At 39.7% G+C, this 21,999-nt stretch overlaps 1 protein-coding gene across 8 annotated transcripts in view; it reads right to left on the bottom strand.

Annotated features, from left to right (window-relative positions):
- LOC107225766 (protein groucho) overlaps nt 1-21,999 on the bottom strand; it is a 138,607-nt gene that overhangs the window by 7,012 nt on the left and 109,596 nt on the right. For 6 of the 8 annotated variants that reach the window (XM_046743961.1, XM_046743960.1, XM_046743959.1 and 3 more), the window contains 2 exons: nt 1,851-1,976; nt 250-791 (listed from right to left, as the gene is read on the bottom strand). In XM_046743961.1, the coding sequence (XP_046599917.1) occupies nt 250-791; nt 1,851-1,976 (668 nt within the window). The remainder of the gene's footprint in view (nt 1-249; nt 792-1,850; nt 1,977-21,999) is intronic. The other 2 variants (XM_046743957.1, XM_046743958.1) reach the window with 1 other exon arrangement.

The following is a 21,999-nucleotide window of genomic DNA, read 5'->3' on the forward strand; positions in this document are numbered from 1 at the left end:
ATATAAGGTCTGTTTTACCTCATACACAGGAAGCGAGTACAGTTCATAAAAACATATTGACAGAACATCTTGTATTCTAAATCCGCGCGACTGGAATCTGCTGTCTTAACAATAGCATCGTACTCCAGAATAAACCTCCCTCCCTAGAGATAACACGCAATACTGCAGGGAACAACCTGACTCCGACGCATATATTACAAGCATGAAATATAAACACTAGGAAGAAAGTGGGAAGAGAGAATTACTAACGGTTTTCCTCCCGGAACACCCAGTGGTCCCAAAGGTGCTCTCATCCCTCCGTGAGGGTCGTACAATTGTTGAAGAGGCGGCCTCGCTGGATATCCGTTGAGAGCGCCGGGCGGGTACCCGAGCATGTCGACATGGGGTCCTGCAGGCGGGTGATGCGGGGGCGGATAGTGCTGAGGATAAGGTCCGACAGCCGAGGCGGAAACGAGAGGTTTGCTCGAACTGGAAGATTTGAGCCCACCAGATCCAGAGCTGCTGCCTCCGGCAGACGTCGGCGTGACGGGTTTCGATATCGGCGTCGGCGGCTTTTCCCGCTCTTCCATCTTCTTCGCCGACGGTGTGCTGGCGTTGCTGCTCGTACCGCTTCTCGGCGAGGGTGGTGGGACTTCCTTCTTTACCTGACTGCTCATCTGCACCGAAGACGGGCCGAGCTTGTCCAGGCCGTTTTCTCGTGGCGACGAAGTGCCGTTTGCCGTTGGACTCGTCGGGCCCTCGCTAGCGTCGTCTACCACTAGGTCCTGGTCGCTTTTCTCTCCGTCACTCTGCTGAATACATTGGACGAATGAATGGCATTAATATTTTTGCAAACTGAGTCGCTATATTTACACGTTAAGTTTACTCACTATTCTTTATGTGCAACTCTTTTTTTTACATTATAATATTTGTACCACAGATTTTTAAGTTAACAGGATGCTAGTCCTTACAGACAGAGTAAAATGTCACTGTTTTTCTATACTGTTATCAAAGCCTACGCAGTACTGACGTGACTATGTCGCAATCAGCGTAATTCTATATGTATGCCAATCAAAAATATTCAAAAACTTTTTTGTTTAATGCAAGAATAAGGACTGAAAACGTATCACAATACGTGGTACTAAAATAAGTGGTAATTCGATTACCGGAATATATATTTCTTGGCATCATTATTACGTGAAACAAAACTTTAGAAAAAAAAATATTTTTATATCACCGATTCGTAAGCTTTGATAATAATCAAAATAAATGTCATTTAACACAGTCATTCTCTTATTTCTAGGTAGCCCGTCGACCACCATTTTTATCAATACGAAGATCGAATATTCAAGTTGATTACGTCAAATTTATTCACTAATTATTTTATGATAAATGATGGTGGTCATGAAATTTTAACAGAACCTCCCGTACTATCTCTGAAATGTCATAGGAAATATAAAACAAAGTTATTTTGTCGAGAGGCCGAGAGAAATGAGATCGGACTAATCTTCAACAACGTGAGAATAATTGAAGGCATTCTGTGGCTGGCAATCCTCGATTCGGGATTCTCCGCCAGGTGGCGGGAGTCCAAAAACTGTTCTCGCGACCGAATTGGCGCATGAAAAACCGGAGAAGTTACATGAACAAATTAATTCTGTATTAACAATGCGACAGTGAATGCTACGTAGTCACAAAATGTAATAAAATTAGTAAACAGTAAGATAGACAGGAAAATTAACTGAAAATTTGCAGTTGTCGATACTGTGAATTTCATACGAGACAGTATGATTAGTCAACGTGAATCCTTTATAAACTTACTTTCGCTCATTAAAATACATGAGGTGACAGAAATAGAAAAATTAACTACTTACGTGTCCGATATCTTTGTCTTGCTCCTTTTTCATCTTCTTAAGATGCATATGATCGTGGTGTTGTGGATCCGGAGTGCTTCTTGGTCTGCTATACTTCTCTCTTTCTGCTGGGGATATTGAATTTCTCTAGAACATAAACAGGATCAATAATTATCACCTCGAATCGTAACGCACCATTTAACGAGATCGCGAACGACTGTGTAGGGACGATGCAACTCGTCATCTTCAATATTTACCGACACAGGTTGCGTATATCACGTCTCCTACACATACAAAAGGTCGAAAAGGGCGGCTATAAATATGCGAGAGATAGCGATCTTCGCCACGTGCGATAGGATGGGTAAGTCGAGAAAGAATTAGCTCTGCCACAATATACAATCTACCACAAATGTCTTAACTTTAATATTCTCACCATCGAGACCAACCAGATGACAACTTACTGTAATATTCGTTGTATTCCATTGATTTATCAAATTATTACGATACTGACATTCCACTGATGGAGTCCAAAGCTTTTTAATGAAAAAATGTTGATTCATATTCCGTCGTTTCTCATAAATTTATCACAAGGTATCGATATTGGTAGACAAGTAAAGAATTTATAACCCATAGAAGCAATTCTGTTCGTCACGTCTGAAGAAAAGATGAAACGGGCCATTTCGTCTATACATTCAGAAAATTGTACACAAATTTTTTAATTAGTTGAACCATCACAACTTCATGATGAATATGAATCAGTAAAACGAATTATCAAATTTGCAACACAAGACTACTTGAAATGGGTTATTGTAAATCATGTGAATTTAAAATTTATTGAAAAATATCACTCAATGATCTTGGTTGCCTATAGAAGTTGGTTTTGGTCAGCGAAATTTTTTTGAACGATTTCGAAAATAATCCCATCACGACGTGTAGCAATTTTTGCAATTCTAAAAGTAAACATCTCACGATATAAACGAACACACGTGATTATCGTTCTACGTCAATCATAGAGCAGATTCGAATGAAGGTAATGTAAGGTAATGATGAATACATGATTTTGTTTCTTCGCAATGACAGAGTAGGTAAGATGAAATGGAAATTTCCTCGTTGCATTTCAATAGAGGTGATATTGAGAACAGAAGAAAAAAAAAATTACCCAAGTCTCCAGCTCGACTTTTTTCCCCGTACACAAGTATAGTCAGCCTGAAAAGTGAGTTGAAGTGGTTCGGGGCGGCAAAAAGCCTGCGAACAAGGCGCCGACTCTTTGTTGAAATGCCAGGGATCCGAATGAGGGGCGGGAGTGAGGGAGGCTAACGTGATTCTGCTCGCCGATTTCACTTTACTGCTTTACGCCTTCGTAGCTCTCCCCTTAACGACCCCACAGATTTACACGGCAACCCCTCGTAAACCGGCGAGAACCTCCACCTCCACCTCCACCTCCGCCCCCGGCACCTCGCAGTCCTCGCGATAAAATAAAATAGATCCCTCCTCAGGCGAGGTTCTGATAGATTCGAAGAGTCGTATTACTTACGCATTTTTCAACAGCGAGAATAATGGCCCGCCTCCTCTGCCTGTCGTTTCTTTCTTTATATATATACGCGGGGCAAAGCAGCGGATCTGACGGTATGTAATATTCAGAGGTATGCGAATCAGGCGGGACCGGCTGCGTATAGAAATCCATACGTTACCTCCGCTTTCTCTTTTAGGTCTCTGAGTAGTCACCCATTCGTTTCAATTATCTCGGGAGGAACGTGGGAGGGAACCGGAGGAGCTTCGGAAGCTGGCGTAGGGATGTATATAAGGCACGAGGGCGGGGATCTATCAATTTTTATTTCCCACAGCGACGGCTCGCTGCACCAAACCCGCTCAACTCTCCGCTCGCTATGTGCGTGCGCATGTGTGTCTTGGCTACCGGTTTTCCGCCCGATAAAACATCCTCGCGAATCTCCCGTTACCGCCTCTCGCGTATACCCAAATTCGGCTATATGCGTATAAGTTTCGAGTGGATTAGGTGTACCGGTTGACCGATCCGTACGATCGGTATTCTCTATTTTCTTTTTCTTTCTTTGCTGTTTTATGGCCAACAATAAATCTGTTTTACACACATTAAGTCGACGTACGCTGTTACAATTTGGCTTCAAAAACACCTCATACGTTTACGCATTTTCTGAATCTGCTCATCATCAAGCGTCTACTGTATAGCTCAGAATCTACAATGATTAAACGATGTTGATTTACCCCTACAGTAGGATTTAAATTATTGGCTTCACGCTGTCTGACTCTGAGCATGAAAACATCGCTACAAATAAGTATTCATAGTATATTTACAAGGTATCAATAATCACATGACGATGTAACTTTAAGAAAAACCTATTAATTAGTAAACTTGATATCGTCTGAATTTCGGTTAAACGCAATAAAGCTACTAAACGCACTCATATCTTTCAGACTCAAATTCAATCACATTCATTATAACTTACTATACACTAGATTTTTTACCCGATCAAGGATTGGTACACGATCATAAAGTGGAACACCACTTTACCACTGCTGTATTTCCTCACCCCCCCCCCCCCCCCCCCAGAACACGAATTTGACTTTCAATTAGTTCGCTGCTTAGGAGGCGGCTCGCAGAAGCTGCTCTAAATCGCAGGACTAATTTCAGGCCGCAAGAGAGAAAAAGGTGTAAGAGAGAGAATGGATCGTAAACGGAAGTTAACCTAATCCTACCCGAGCTGTACCTACCGCGATGGCGATGGCGATGGCGACGTAACGTAAAGTAACATATCGTAACGTAACGCAGCGCAACGCGATTCGACCTCACTTATCTATCGAGCTATGAGCCTTATCTTTACCGCTGTGCAGACTAGAAACGCCGAGAGTCGTCTTCGCCCTCGTTGCATGCCACTTCGAGATACGGTTCCCATTCCGGCACCCGTTTCACCCCCCCCCCCCCCCCCAAAATCCCCCTTCCGGTCCCCGCCACGCCGGCTTTCCCCCGTTCCACTTCCGGACGATTTCAGTACCACCATGCAGTGGTTCCCCGCCGATATCGACGAGACTCGGGTATCCGTCTATATATACATATATATATATGTATGTATGTATGTATGTATATATATGTCTCGCTATCTGTCTATCTATCTATCCGTCGGCCGAGAATCGGCGTATATAGTTAGCGTGAGCCAGTCAGGGAATGGAAAGGGCCCTCCTTCCCTCCCCGGGGTGCCGCCGTGGTGGGCGGCCGCAGATCCCTCGAGTAAATCTCCTCTTCTCAATTACCCCTACCCTCCTCCGACTTCGCCAACCCGAGTCACGGCAGCCCTCGCCACCTCCTTCGCGCGCTCCATTACCTCGGAAGCCTTCGCACCCCTCGGTTCTGGTGGAAAACCGACGTGAAGTACACCCTGAAAAAACTCTCGTAATTTTTTTCCCCCCCTCTTTTTCTTACTTTTTTACCTTTTTCTTTTTTCACCCTCCTTCTATATATATGTGTGCGTGTGTGTGCGTGTATGCATGTACACCTGCTCTTTCCCCCGCTTCTCTCTGTGCCATTTTTTTCTTATTCGCTTTTCTTTTTTTGCCCCGCCACCAGTTCCTACTCCTTCTCCCTCCCCCTCTTTTGCTCAGCTTCACTCTTTCCACGCGAAGGGGAGAAAATTGCACGTCGAAAAATACTCTCATTCGTATTTTCTCTCTCTCTCTCTCTCTCTCTCTCTCTCTCTCTCTCTCTCTCTCTCTCTCTCTCTCTCTCTCTCTCTCTCTCTCTCTCTCTCTCTCTCTCTCTCTCTCTCTATCTCTCTATCTATCTATCTATCTATCTATCTATCTATCTATCTATCTATCTATCTATCTATCTATCTATCTATCTATCTATCTATCTATCTATCTATCTATCTATCTATCTATCTATCTATCTATCTATCTATCTATCTATCTATCTATCTATCTATCTATCTATCTATCTATCTATCTATCTATCTATCTATCTATCTATCTATCTATCTATCTATCTATCTATCTATCTGTCTTTCTCTCTCATCCTCGGTTTTCTCCAAAATTAGCCAACCGAGAACGGATGACGCTAACGCGACTCACCCCTCAAGCTCTAACGATTGTTTCACCAACGAGTTTTCTCGCTTCGTGGATTTAAAAAACGAAAGGATATATAAGAACGTACGCGAAAGAAGCGAAGTAGCAAAGAGAGAAAGACACCTGTCGCCAGAGGAAAAAATTACCACAAACGTGCACTACTTCCCAAACTTTTACCCGGTTAAGCGAAAAACAATAATATGTTTATCGTACCTAATGTTTGGCGCATTCAAACACATATGCACTACATGCTGCGACATGTCGTTGATGCAGCCTTGTCCCCACATCTCGGCTACGTTCTATCTGACGTGTGAGCTAAAAATTTTCAGATTTGCTAAGCTATCTGCATCCATCTGACGCTTTACGTAATAAATCATTGTGAGAATCGTGGTGTGGCTACAGAAAAGGTACCAAATCTGCTTGCAATTAGTTGCAATAGCTTATTCAGACCTGTCGAAGCAGAACTTTGACCAAATGTACTGCAAATAAAGTATTCGATATATCCGTTCATACTTTATCATACATGCGTATGCTTGAATGTTTCAAGAAATTGAAAACCCCAAAATACTAAATGAAAGGGCATGACTTGTCATCGAATTTATTTCGTGTATACCAGTCGGAAAGCGATTCGAATGTGAGGTTGAAATTTTGACGAAGAATCCGCAGCAACTTGGAATTCTGTCACCATTTTCTGCTTTAGAAGAAGAAAATAGGATTGTGTGAATTGAACTGAATATATACACACATGTATTTGATATGGTATTCAAACTGAACGGTACATATGGTATACGCCAAGAGGGTTTCTATTAAGATTTCGATCATCATTGAACATTTTTAATGTGCATTACATTGCTGTACGTTCATCTTGCGTCGCCGTATGTCCCTTTAAAACCGCGAGGGATCCCATAGTACTTACAATGTAATCAGGCGGGTGGTCTTAAAAAGAGAATGATGGATCATTGTGGCCATAAAGGTAGGTGAACGGTACATCATACTCAGCGTAAGTGCCTGCCGCGTAACTTTGATACTCGGCCAACGTAGTTTATGTCGTGCTAGAGATAGGGACTTTGACGCAAGTGTCTACGCCTGCGAATTTCCCCCTAGTGATTGAAGTTACCTTGGCGGCTGATAATACCTCAGAAGTACCGGGGCGATGATCAAGCATAGGTTTAATTCGCGTTAGTTCGGTTTAGATGTAGCAAATACCCAAGCTTGGATTATTCGCCGACTGCAGGGATCTCTTCTCTGGTCTTACGCGGAGGAAGAAAATACGTAAATGTATACGGGTAAGCTGGATAGAGAACGGCGGTGCAGCAAAGGGTGAGGGGTAAGGAAGCCTACGTAGGAAAGTAGGCATTTCACCTACTACAGGTGCAAGGTGGTGCACGATGTTGCTTGTACCGCGATCAATATAGGTACAAATCCTGTGTAGGTAAGTGGTAAGGTTGTGCCAGGGCACAAGCTACTGGAGACCGGAGGCAACCACTGTGGACTAGAAGAGACCTCCGCAAGGAGGTGGAGGAGGAGGGATCTCCGGGGTTGAGACGCGAAGTGCAGAGAGTGCCGTACTCGGGCTCTCCTGGCGGTGGGAGGCGGAAGGAGGCGAAGGTGAAGAGACGGAGGGTTGGGGGCGGGTTCTGCAAGGGTGGTAAGTGAGTGAGCGAGCGACTCCTTCGGTACGCCCCAACCGTCTCATCCCTTTTCCGAGACCCTTTCCACCCCCGCGTATACCTTCTACGTATAGCTGTGCACCAGCGCCTCCTTGCCGCCCGTTTCGCCAGCGCGACGGTAAGGTTACGAGCCAAGCCGCGTCCCCCGAGACCCCGCAAACCCCAGCTGGTACAAGATTGCACGCAGGGGTTCTCATCCGTGGTGCAGGTCTTTACATTATGCAAAAAAATATCCCCTAATTCCAGTGAAAATAAATGGTAAAATTACGTGCTGCTGGAGGTGTTTAAATTTTTTTTTTTTTTTTTTTGTGCACATACAGAGGAAACTAATAAAAATTTTGAGAATAGCCAATTCTATAATTGAAAAGTTCTACAAGTTGGATTCTATCTGCGGTGGCTCTACATTCAATTTATTCCACATTGCGACGGTTCTACATGACTCTATCCTGCAAGTGAGAAATTCTTGTGAGTTCGTTTCTACATGAGCACGTTAAATTCGGTTCTTCACGCGGCATTTCTACATCAGCAGAAACGAGAAGCGAGTCCGTAGGAACATATCTAACTTACTTATGTTGAACTACCGCATATAGAATCGAACTTGCAAAAGTTATCTCTCGTAGAACAGATTCATGTAAAATCGATCCTCTCCAAACCTCATGTAAAGCCACCGCATGTAGAAAGAAACTTGTTAAAACGAACTTGACATGCGCATGTGGATTTCTCGCATGTTCACATACATTGGAGATAGAATCGCAAAACGTAGAACTTTTCACTTGAAAAACTAACTTACGTAAAATTAGTACCACTTTAAAAATTTAGTGACAATAAACGTAGATGTATGTAATTCAATTTAAAGAAACTTTATAGTCCAGACAAATCAAAGCAAATTTGACCAATGAAAGATATATTTGTAACAGTAAAAGACTTTATTAACTCAAGACTAAATTTGTGGATAGTAAATAAACTACTCAACATGTTCATATACAACTGAAATTTAGTTGTTTCGAGCAAATCATCTTTCTGGGTCCGAAACGCTGTGAGATTAGATTTGTTTACAGGGGGATTCTACATTCTTCGGGTGACGGCAAAAGTGTTCAAGTCATTTCTCTCGTTCCTCGGTTCGTTTTTTCGTCAATTTTTACGTAGGTAAAATCTCTTAAATATGTATAAACTTTTCAAGTTAGCCTCGTAGAGAATTTTGAATAACTGTTCTAAGTGCCGATCATTTCTTAGGAATAGAAATTGAAAAATAATTAATTTTTATTGTACAGACTCCTAGTTAATGATTTAATGGTAACTGTGTCATAATTATCCAATTTTTAGCAATTCTTAATAGTCTTAGAAAATAAAATCATAAACAAGTGGGAAAAACGTTGTGCTCATTTGATTTTTTAAAAAATCATCGAGTTTTAAAAACTACCGCTAATATTTGTGGAACAGTATACAAAGTTCAAATTTTAAGACATGCTGTGTTTTCGTTCGTGTTTTCTTAACAATTTGGAACAAGGTATTCACAATTTCAAATTTCGAATGAAAAGTCGGATATGACGTATCACAAGTACATAAAATCGGCAGATTTGTATGAAAATTGATTCACGATGGATTTGTTTTGGGGAGGCTTTCTGATTACAAATGCAATGTTTACAACGTATTTTAACGCAAGTAAACATACGTCATATTTACGACGTATTTTTCGTGGTGGAAATAATATTTTCCAACTCTCTGAGAGTCTAGTTTCATGACAAAAAAATCGCATTATGTACTTTCACTGCATACTGACAGTTCGAAACTAATCTTCAACTGTAAGTCGATCCAATTGATCTACCCCAAGCTTTTCTAGGACAGAGAACAGTAAGCGGGAGTTTGAACACCCTTGATATTGAATGTACAACAGTTATCCGAATCATCTGCGTTTGGTTGAAATTTCTGAAACTTTTCACTCATCTCTAATTTTTTGAAAACTTTTACGGGCTCCAGAAATTTATCGCAAATTATTACATCAATTAGATTTAGAGGATGTTACCGTACCTACCTACATATATCCGAAAGTGGAAACAAGAATGTGATATTCAGCGAGGCTTAAAGACTGGGACAGAACTTCAAGCACTCACTGTAGCTCTGCGATTTTGAGAGAAAGAACGATTCGGATTGCAGTAAATTCTTAAAATCTTATCACCAAGTTTTTGCGGTGATTATGATTCGACCGATATGCAGAGACGGGTTTGGTAATTTTAATTCATGGATCGTAGGAAAAATAGTGAACAACGAGCTACCCAATTGTAGGTACGTACAAGCCTATAAAGATACCAGAGACGTGAGAGCGACCCGTTTTTTTCTTTTTACTTGGTTTGATTTCTTTCACCGGAGCCCCAGGATTCTCTACCCTGGCATTCTCTGTCTCTCTCTTCGTCTCTTTCACTCTGAAAAGAGTCAGACTTTTATATACCCTATGTATGTACATAGGTTTGCGCGCTTTCAGAGCCCCGCGAGAGAGAAAACGACAGAAAGGAAATTTGCATTTTTAAATTAACTCGCTACTGTTTGCAGCTACCTCGAACCAGTGCCAGGGACGCGTTTTACCATTTTACCATTTTAGCATTTTGCAATTTTACAATTTCACAATTATTTTCTTCATCCTCCGGCCGTCTGACGCGATCCGCGAGGGCATTACGTTTACTCTCGCGATAATTTCAGCCAGTGCCGTTTCAAGTTTTTACATTTCCATTATCCGGAGTCCGCCGGCCGTATACAAGTAGGTCCCCTCTGTTTTCGGCTGAGGAAAAAACCTACTTCATCGTTATATATCATTGCGATCGCGACGCTGCGGTTAATTACCCCGCTTTTTAAACCGTTTTTTAAATCTGTTTTTATTCACACAGAGCTGCGTGTATTCATATGGGGAATTCTGTGTCAAATCTCGAGGTCATCGGCCTGACCCCGTCGAATTGTGATGCCCTATGGATTTTGGTTTTCTTTTTAGCTCAAAATACGAGCTGAAATTTTTTGAATTTTTATTTCATTTCTTCGAGGTTGCGCGATCTCAAAAATCATAAGATTGAGGAATAATATGATGAGCGAGATTTTTCAAATTGACCACATTTTTTTACAGAATTCAGAGCTCAAAACTAAAATATTTTCGCCATAGTTCGAAACTGAGATAACAATTGGTATTTTTAAGAAACCTTGTTTGAACGAAATGTAAAAAAAAATATATCAACGAACTCGTGTAACCCCTAAAAAATGTGATGAAAATTTCAAAAACCTGAGGTCATATTTTGCGCAGAAAAAAAATCAAAATTCATTGGACATCAAAACCCGAAGGGGTCAGAGGCCGATGACTCCGTGATTCGGCTCAGAATGCCCCATGTACCAAATACATAGTCAGGATATTATTTCTTATTCTACAAATACGTCAGTATTTCAGATTAAATAGTTGAAATAATTTCTTACTACAGACACATGGAAAACGCAAACTCGTTCAAGTGACTAATTTGTTTATTTCTGTATGCGAACAACGAGATCTCTTAGACTAGTGAAGAAATAAGTCGATTAATGGACCGTAATGTTGGATCTCTTCATTTCATTGCAATGTCAAGGGAAAATTTTTAGTGTAATTCCGAAGGCATAAATCCAAAGAATTTTTCGCTGTTATTTCTTCGTACGATCCGTACAACGCAGCTCTAGATTTTTTCTCTTTGACTGTGTAAGAACGGGACGAAAGCTTATAGATTATTTTGAAAATCGAAATTTATAGATTACGACGATACGATAAATAATACTGCAACCGGTGATAATAATCGAAAACCTGTATCTCGCATATATTTTCAATATAATAAACCTATTTCTTGATACAGAAATAAATACGATGTAGGAAATAAGAGAAGAAAAAAACAATATAAAATTCTTTACTGCCGTTTAAAGTCCCAAGTCGTGCGGTCAGATCCCACATAAAAAATACAATTTTACGATGCCGCGGTATTTGATTGCCATCTTAATTTTCGGGAATCACGTTACCAACAGACGATGCTAGATTTTTGGTAATCGGCAGATCGTTTCAGCTTATCTTGTTATACGAATAAACGCATTTAGTTAGGAATAATCACTTACGTCGCGTTTTACACCCGAGTCTTGCGCTTTTCTCTAAATTTCTTTTCATCTTTACCTCTATCAGCCCGGTAGCCAAACTGCGTCGCTACGTGTCACGATTGTTTCTTGCATCCGACTTCATCGTGATTACAGTGCGACCAAAATATGAAGGGCTTAACTGAATATCAGCGTGAAAAAACGCGCGGAGATGCAGACAGGTGAAAAAGGTACAACGAGACTGCGGCTCCAACTACCTTCGCCTGGTTTACTCGAGGCCAGAAGAGGTGTGAATTAAATAAAATACAGTGAAAAACGTATTGAAGAGAAAACAAATCTAAGCTAAGTGAAGTTAAGAAATAAATTACGCAGGGAGTAATGGAGCAGATAAAAAAATAAAGCGATCGTACTTTGTGCAATTTATTTCTTGCTGTTTTATTGGAAATTCAAATTTCTTGTGAATACGATTAAAACTTGTTTGCAGTGAGCTGTATGTACCTATTTCGAAGGTATCGATTGGTATATTTATTCATTAGATATTTTAGTAATAATATTTTATGCATACAATTGTTCACGCGAATTGTTAAAATTTAAGTATACTTATTAGTTACAGAAATTATCGTGATATAACGATACCAGAATCAAAAGATAAATTACAAAAATCTATTTTTCTTTGTCTTTTAAACTAGAATAAACTTACGAGAAATAAAAATAAAGTCAACAACATCCTATAGCTTAGGTAATATTTTTTTTTTTTTTTTTTTACACTTATTGATGCATTATTCACAGATGTCATTATTATAGTCGTAAGAGTTGTTATTTTCCCCGGGGCGAAGGAGCGAAGCGTTGGTTTAATTCATTGTTGAGTTTTTCGAGTCTGCAACCGTGTTTTGAGTCCGGAAGATTTTCCCCTCGCTCTCCCAAACGAGATTAGGTACTTCATATCAGGGGGCGATGCTCAGTGCGACTATTCCTACTTCGGTTGTACTGTAATTCATAGTTTTGTGTCTTTTAAAATTCCAACACCTGCACGCGATTGAGGCAATCGCTTAACATATTATTCAAGATGTAATCTGGCCATCTTTTTGCACACAATGAAAGCTCATATTTTCAAACCTGCTAACACCCCGTCGTTCTTCAACACCGATCTAAGTTCTCATCCATCTCGCACCAAGCATTTTTTTGTCACAATATTCAGAGATCTCTCGGTTTAAAATAGTGAATTAAATTTCAAATTTTTCTGTTTAGCTTGTGCTCGGACTTTTTCGCGATGAATTGTTAGAAAAAAGTAAAGCTTCAAATTGAAATCAACGAAATTAGGTATTAATTTTGTACGTCAAAGGGGATACGTGATTGGATTTTCAATTCGTACTGTAGGTTAAACCGTAAGTCGTACTCAAAATGACGTAAATACTTTTTAGTCGAGATTTATTTGGCGCTGAAAATACGATAAAATACCCGATCGTGCTCGATAAAATCTGGCGTGATTGAAAATGCAATTTCCGAAAAACTTTTGAAATCTTGTAAAATTTACCGTCTATAAATCTCGTCTGGTAATCGAGCTGAACCAGTTGTAATATAGAATCAAACAGAAGTAGTTTAACGATCTAAAAAATATTTCTACAGTTACGAAAATTATTTCCCACAATTTAATAAGTACACAGAAGTATCGACACGAATTTAAGTGGCGTTTGCAGCTTCAAGTGAAAATGGGTTTGCATATGTCGGATGGCCTCCGGTTTCGATAACTCCCGGTAAAGCTGATCACTTTCCGAGAAAGTCAGGCTGAAGCACGAGTCGGTGTAGAATAATGATTATAAAATACGAAGCCATAATTATAGAGCGGCGGTATATATACCGTCGAGCATTTACGGCTGGCTCATTAAATTACGAACTAATTACCAACGGAAAATTATTTAAAAGTTTAGTCGCTCGTAAACCAGACGTCGTAAAAGTCAGGATACTTGGTTCCAGCATTTTATAGGCTCCTACCGGGTCTCCTATCACCGGCGGGTATCTGTGCCACCGACCGCCGTGTTCACATCACCTTCCCTTCTCTCTTACTTTCTCTTTTTATTTCTCATCTCCTTTTTCCTCTTCTTATCTCTCTCCTTCCATTCCACCCCATTTCATGCCCGTGTCCGTGTATTTATTATTACGACAGCGACGTGGTTAGCATTGACGGTTACGCGAGCGTAAGGCTTAAAGTGCAATTCGGTAAGAACGGAGGTTCTGACTTTAAATATATATGTATATGGGAAAAGTGCCCGATGCTCCGCACGGACGTAACAACTTATGATAGCGCTTGCGATATCTGCAAAATTCATCCAAGTACCTGGATCACGGAAATTGCGTGATAGCTATGCCTGTTATATTTTGCCGAGTAAAATTGAAACCATCTTCCGTTTCGTTGCGGTGAAAAGAGACTAATGAAAGAATTTAAAATTGCCTCTTGCTTCAGACATTTATTCGGTGTTTGTTTGAGCTTATTGTTTTTACCGTGGTTGCACGCAGCCGACATGTCGCAAATATGAACGTGGAAAGTATCATTGGAATTAGCCATCTTCCGAGCACGGCAAGAATTTTTCATTTCAAAATCAATTATACTCATTTCAGGTCTAATCGTATTCATTGAAACAATAATCAAAAAGTACGAGAGAGCATTCTTTCAGAAAAAAAAAAAAAAAAAAAAAAAAAAAAAAACTATCTCCAACGTTTCAATCGTACAATAAAACAGGCGGTTGCGGAATTTCAGTACTAAGAACGGTTTATTGACTTGAGATAGGATGTGAAAAGTGAAGAAATTTCAAACCGTTGCTGAAAAAAACATGACCAAGTTCCGCAGGATTGAGGCTTAATACCGCGATTCCTCCGTCCTACAACGTTTAAATTTCGCGTGACTTGTGTAATAACACATCCTCATGCCTACGCGTGTGACACGATTGCTGCAAACAGTACGGAGGCGAGATGGAAAAAATGAGTTGTAAAAACCGCAAGAGAAACGGTATGAAAAACATTGAGGATAAAAAGAAGTAAACTACAGCGAAACGTGTAATAGGTTTCGTGTACAATCTCGTAATCGGGATATTTATTGTATTGGCCACATTTAGCAAAGCGCGCACGCAAATGCCACGCCAGGCCATATAATATAACGATGCGATGTCATGCCGGGAGCTAAACTACTTGACTAAATAGAGACGGATGATAAACCGAGTGAAGTTTTGAGAAACAGCTCTGGCGCAGGATAGCGCCGTACAGCAGTCGTGCCACGGCTAGACGGGGAGCGAGGTGAGGGTGGTTGAAAGCTGGTGAACACGACAGACGTGAGTTGGCTCAGTTTAGAATCGTCGAGGAAGATAAGGGGCCGCGAGAAACCGGAGGGAACGTTTCAATTAGTAATTAAAACGTGCCTAGTCGCCCCGCTTGCCGCCGCCACCGCCGCCATCTTGTAAATTAATTAATGCGTCCCTAACGAGATCAGAGGTGTCGGTCGGTAAGGCAGGGTGGAAGAGCGAGAGAGCGAGGGATGGAGAGAGAGAGAGGCTCACGGATGCTGCGGGAATAAGGGAGACTCCAGAGTTCAGCGAGACCCTTCTATGCTTGGTAGCGGAGGCGAGTGTCGAGATGCCAAGGGTGACGGGTGAATTAGTCCATTCCTATAAGGGTTGCCGTCCAGGGCAGAGTGGAGGGAGGTCTGCCGGCCACGCGGAAAGCCCTGCCACTTCCATGTAGTAGCTGTACATGGTTATATACACCGACCTTATACCTCCCTCCCTCTCTCTCTCTCTCTCTCTCTTCCGCTCTCCTTTTCAACCCTTTCGCCCTGCTCCCGGCAGCCGCCTATCTGGCTCACAATATAACGCAGGACTATAATTAAAATAAATTACGTCTTTGGCCGCGCAAGTCTTTTGTCACTTATATACATAGATATTATACGCGTATATGAGAAGGGTATAATCTTTATTGCTGCTAATGTTAAAAATATTTGTCGTATTACGCTGGGGGAGGGGGGGGGGGGGGGGGGGGAGATTTGAGCATGCATAAATGTCCATATGGCATGTTGAAATATTTTTCCTTATTTTGACGAAGTGTTTTTGACAGTGATGTTTGTGATTTTCTACAATCTTATGCATGAACGGTAACTTCATCGTAAAATCTGTAATGTACGTTATCGCATTGTAAAGTGCAGTATTAGACCTGTACATGAGTTGTTGCTTGGTACAATAAATAATCATTAGAGTTCGCCGGGTGTTAGATGCTCTCGTGACATAAGATCTCTGTCAAAGAAATATTCTAAATCAATCCTGATTTTATTTGACAGATAAACCGATATATATGTATTGGACTGTATCTAAACAATCAATCCTTTTTATATTAAAAATTCAAGTGGAAAAAATTGTTTCAAATGATGAAAAAAAGGTGCCGTCCAAGTTTCAATTCTTAATATTAATATTTAGAGGTGCATCAGCGCGATTTTCTATTTCTCATTTAAATAACATGGGTTTTTTTGTTTAATTTGGAATTTTATAACTCGTCAATGCATTACTGTACTGATAAGACCACAACGTATTTTTGTAGGGAATTGAATGCTCTACAAAAAAGGTCTGTTTTCATTTGATGATAAATCTATTCTTTCAAAACGTATTGAAGGTCCTTAAATACCTTTTGACGTTAAATAACTTTTGAAAAAGTAGATTTAACGTAAAATGATAACAGACCTTTTTTGTAAAGCGTTCAATTCCCTACAAGCATACGCTCTGATATTATAAGTACACTAATGCGTTGACAAGTTATAAAATTACAGTTTGAAAAAAAATTTCACATGTTATTCAAACGGGAAATAGAAAATCGCGATGATTTCTAAATATTAATACTAACAATAAGAGCTAAGACTTGGACAGTATTTTTTTTTCCGTTATTTGGAACAATATTTTCGACTTGAATTTTGAAAATAAGTAGTCGTTTTTTTATAGAGTTTTATGTGTGTGTCATTTTTTATTTATTTTTTTTTTTTATTAAAAAAACGTAATTTGAATCAACAGACGTGGTCAGAACTATTCAATTTGTATGATGAGGTGCAACTACACGATTTTGCATTGACAACACATTTTTTGTATATATTTGATTGCCGTATTTGCTCAATTAACCATTTTTTCTGATCGAAGAAGTATACATTATATTTGTAAATAAATTTTTAATCAGTACATTTTAATCGATAATAAAAAATGAGTGTACTGATTAGATTTCGCTGTTTTCTCTCTGTTATTCGTACCCGTTTTCAACAGTTGGATAGAAGTGAAAAAAGAAACTTTTAAATGATATTGAAAATAGTCAATTAAATTGAATTAAACATTATTTTTGGAAATCAGCCACTGCTTCTTTGAAATTAATATAAATAAATAAACACAACCAAATACATATACGAGCTAGCGATTCTTTGCGTCATTGCCGTAAAACGAAATCCTGTACATTTTTTTTTCCTCCTCCATACCATATTTCTTTTCTTTCGCTCTCCAATTATTTCTACTTGGTGAAATAAAAGGGTCGCAGGTAAAAGCGGCGGAGTAATTAATGTTCGGGCACACGTCGCGAGAGAAGGTTGCAAAATTTCTTACGTCTCGACAAATATAAAGAAAGATTTTCCCGCCGTTATTAGCGAGTGTATATGACGATATTATTTGGCTTTGCAATTGAATTCGTGAGACTATATTCCATGTTACACGAAAGGGGTGAAAGAAAAGATACACATGAACAATACAGAATTATACATAAAATTAACTTCCATTTGAATTTCAGTCCATTATAGATATAAAGAAATATATAAACAACTTCTTTATTCTTTCACTATCTGAATATTCGTTTTATCAATTTACTTGGGTATCTACCACATACTGAATACATATATCTTCGTTGATTCGTCCCTAACCAACCGGAAACTCGACGTTCAATTACCATCTATGTACTCCCGCGTCTGAGAAACAATGTAAAAAGCGAAACGAGAGAAACGGTAAAAAGCACGAAACCTATAGAAAAAACGGGGATTTTTTTTAACTCTGTACAAAAACACGCATCACTATTTCTACTACAGTTAGTTATTTTTCAGCACACAGTCTCCACCCATCGCGCGTTCGTATTTTCAGGTAAAAATTCAATTTCAATATAATACCGATGGCTACAAATAACGATTTTGTCATCGTTTGTTTTCGCTGCAACTTGTACAGTTCCAACTTTTTTGTTTCAATTATTATTTCCAACTCTTTTGACTTTGTTTCCTTTCTGATTCTCGTGTTCATATACTTCATTTGTCTTTAAAATTGTCTCCCTTGAAATGAAAGCTCTTTACTTTACGATCTTGTTATAACGCTGGTGATTACCACATTTCATTCGGGTTTAAAATGAGATACTTAACGTACCGGCGCGATCCCAGCGGACCTACGAATAAAGAATATCCGTAGTAAATAGGAGAAAATTTCTTATTCATTGTCAGTACCGACATTGTCCGGTTTAAATAAAATTACCTTTCTCTAGAAAATAAAAAAATTTAAAAAAGGAACAAAATTTAGATGCTTCGGACGACGAAAATTTCAAATATTTTTCGCGAAAGTAATTACGCAGCAAGAAAAAAAAATTTACCTTCATTTTTATGATCTTCAGAGTTCTTTGAAAGCCTCCTTAAATTATTGCGCGTGCCGAAAACTGGGTAAAAAATCACATCATCAGAGTTTAACGCATCCGTTGCGCTCAATTTCACAAGAAAAAAGCTAAATGTCTCATCTCAGATTCAAACGCCACACTACCAAAGATGGAAAAATTTACAAACCATCTACGGTTACGAACGGGGTTGGCTATATGTATAGATAGATATATGGGGTGGAGACGGGTTCATTCATGTTTTATTTCCACAAACGGATCCCCCAGGAGCTGAGCTTTTGTCGAGCAGTCTGCGCCTCGTCCCAAGGCACTTTTCTTTTGAGGCGTTTCATTCTCGAGTCTCCTCTGACACAAACACACACACGCACACAGACGCACACGGATCCTTTTTCTCCTACCGCTAACCGCGAAATGGGATAGAAAATTCTAACCCTCCATCTCTTTGGTTTTTTTTTCTTTCTTATTTCTTTCTTTCTTTCATTCTCTGAACATGGATTTTCCTGCCCGCGAAACGATGCTCGCCTGTTAAGTAGCTTGGCCTGTATGTGTATGGAACGTTTCGTGTCAGCTTGAGTTGTCTCTACCCACGACATCTTAGATTTTCCCTTGCAATTGACGAGCTGTAGAGTATATCTTAAACAGTAAACAGGTAAAAACTGTCAGTTTTTCACCCTACAACTGCAGGTTGTCAATATTTTGTTCAGTAATTTCGTGTATTATTCTTTTTTGCCAACTCTGTGCACTAAAAAAATAGCGTTTCGTATGAAAAAATTCTGTCGTCAAAAGACCTGCATAATCACCGGTGTAGAAGCTGATTTAAGAGCACAAAACACGTTTGAATTACACCTGTGGTAGATGCATTGACTTTTTGAAATACTGCACCGTGTACCGACTACAGACAGGCAGATAAAAATGGTTTAAATTCAGATTCTCTGTAGCGAAACTGTATTGCACAGAATTATACATACGCCCCCTACATATCATACGTCGGTATTGCGTGTACAGAATTAACTGAAAAGTTTTTGCTGTGGGTTAGAATTTTTTTGCAACTCCCGTGTTCAAATACGCATAATAATATACCCACGCGCATACCGTGTACGTTAAAACACACATATGCATATTTTTACGCCGTTTAATAATTCAAACTTTACGTTAGCGGTGCCGCTGTATCCCTCCATCCTTTCTCGAATCTCTTTTGATGGAAATTTCATTACATGTCTAGGCTGATGCATTAAATGTAGTTTCCCAATTAATGTAACATAATTGAACTGTAAAACTTTGTCCTTAGACCGTACTAAAGGGCTTTTGTATTCGAAGATTGTGACATAAACAAAATTTCCAGAAAGTGCTCTCGTGAGGAGACGGAAACAAAGAAAGAGACACTCTGGTTTGGATCGTCAAAATGAATAGTTTTGATTTACTGAGAACATTATTACCATTGCATTTTTCATTTGATCTATTATTGTATAAATCAATAAACACTATATTTTTACATCAAAAACTATTATTGGTACAGTGATGTTGTATACAGTGAGCGTGGTTCAGATGCATCGTGTAAATTGCTGTTCGAAACTGCATTCACAACTCGGATTTGTAGTAATACAATTTGCCGAAGGATACCCAATCGGCAATAATATTTCATTAGTAAGTAGGATTTGAAAAATCGAAGAGTGTTCAAAAAATTGTACGTCTTTGAATAACGAGTGTGAAGAACCCAAGCTCTTATTCACGATTACTTTCAACGAGAACGATATTCAAGACTTGGCAGTATCTTTGAAATTTTTTTAGACGAGTTTCAGGTATGATTATAAATTAGATGAAGATATATCGTAGCTATAGAACGTTAATTTCAATTCCCTGTAGTATAACACAACGCGAACTCGCTGAGGTTGAATTCGAGTGAGCGTCAGAGTGGAGCGTGAAAAAAATCCGTGCTATACGCGACGTGTGTATTTAATTTGATCGAAGGATTCACGTAGCGGCATGAGGGATATATACCGTGACAGGTTCAGAGAACCGAAGACCGAAATGCGCATGCGCCTAGTCGGTCGCCTATTCGCTGTTTCGACAGGCTGGCCAACTCTGTCTGGTTAGAACCCGGTGTGAACTGTCGATACGTGTAAGCATTTCGAGGTTATGTTGACTCGAGTGCAGACACGTCACATCTCGACTACCTCAAATTCGCAACGGGACATAACGGCGGGATGCCGGAAAATTTTGGTGACTATCGTCTGGCCGCAACTGAGTTGGTCAACCTGAGAAGCAGACGAGAAACTCGGCGCTACGACGCGTTGAATCTACCAATGGTGAAGCCCATGATTTGGCGCATGCGCATTTTGGTGTTTCATTTCCTAAGAGTGTCACTGCAAGAACACGGATATTCTTTTCACCGATTCACTTTGTTTCGACGTCATTGCGCAGTCGTTGTTCATTCGCCGTTCTCCGACGCCGCTTCATCTACCAGAGAGATATTGAAGCGCCGTTGTCGTCGCGTCGTCGTCGTCGTCGTCGTTCTTTGTACGTAGCGCGGAATTCACCGGGGCATTATAGACACGAAGCCGGCGTATATGCACAGCTACACATACGCTCGCAGGACGTTTTGCGTCCGTATAAATTCCGTACAGACACGAGGCGTCGAGCCGAGCCCCGTGTGGTCGTTAACCGCGTTAGCGTCGGTTTAAAAGGCTTTTAATAAACGGATTTAACGCGCCGCGCAGCGCAACGAGGAATTGCAAAAGGGTATTTCACATTAGCCCCTTTTACATTTGTCGTCTCTACCGCTTCACACCCACCCAGAGTCTCTAATTGTAAATCTGATTCTTTTGGCCCTGCTACGGCTAAAGATGTTATTTCTGCAAATGTTGCAGTTGCAAATTGCTATGTTTTACGAGCAATTTACGCATTTATAATATAAAGTTCATATTTATACTTCGTATACTTAAATTAATCAATCCTGTGGAATATACTTTAACGTTTAAAAAATATGTGTATAATATAAAAAAAAAAAAATGAAAGTTTTACTTGCGTTTACGCTTTACGTCACAAAATTATCAAGCTAAACGATAACAAAACGTGTCAATACAAATTCTGTACCATTCACAGAAAATATCCCATTGCACACGTGCCAATTTCGAATGATGCCGATCGAATTGATCATTACACTAAATCGTAATCAGTCCAAATGAAATGTTTGAGACTCCGAACGATCCAAATTGTCGAAAACCGTACAATTTTAATTTTCCACTGCGTAGTGAAAAATTTATCGTAGTAAAACCTACCGCAGAAGTATAACAGTTTTAGGACAGAATGGAAAAATGGCGAGACCGACCACTATACTAATAGTAACGTATTCGCTACAAGTTTTGTAAAAGTTGTTGAGAAAATCGAAACAAATTCAACATGAATTAAAATTCAAACAGAAATTTTAGCGGATTTGCTGACATACATACATTTGGCTTTATCATTGTTCCACTCAATCCTTAAGCGAACAGGATAGATTGGTATTATTGGGACGTGCGATAGAAGATAAGGACACAACTGAGGATGGCTGGCCATGCCCTTGCCGAAACGTTTTGGTTTTTATAAATAAAAGTTTGTCTACACTGACCTTCGCACCCAATAATACCAATCTATCCTGTTCGCTACAAAGAAAAGGTCAACAACATTCTTTC

This window comes from Neodiprion lecontei, chromosome 6 (assembly GCF_021901455.1).
Source record: "Neodiprion lecontei isolate iyNeoLeco1 chromosome 6, iyNeoLeco1.1, whole genome shotgun sequence".
Lineage (NCBI taxonomy): Eukaryota > Metazoa > Arthropoda > Insecta > Hymenoptera > Diprionidae > Neodiprion > Neodiprion lecontei.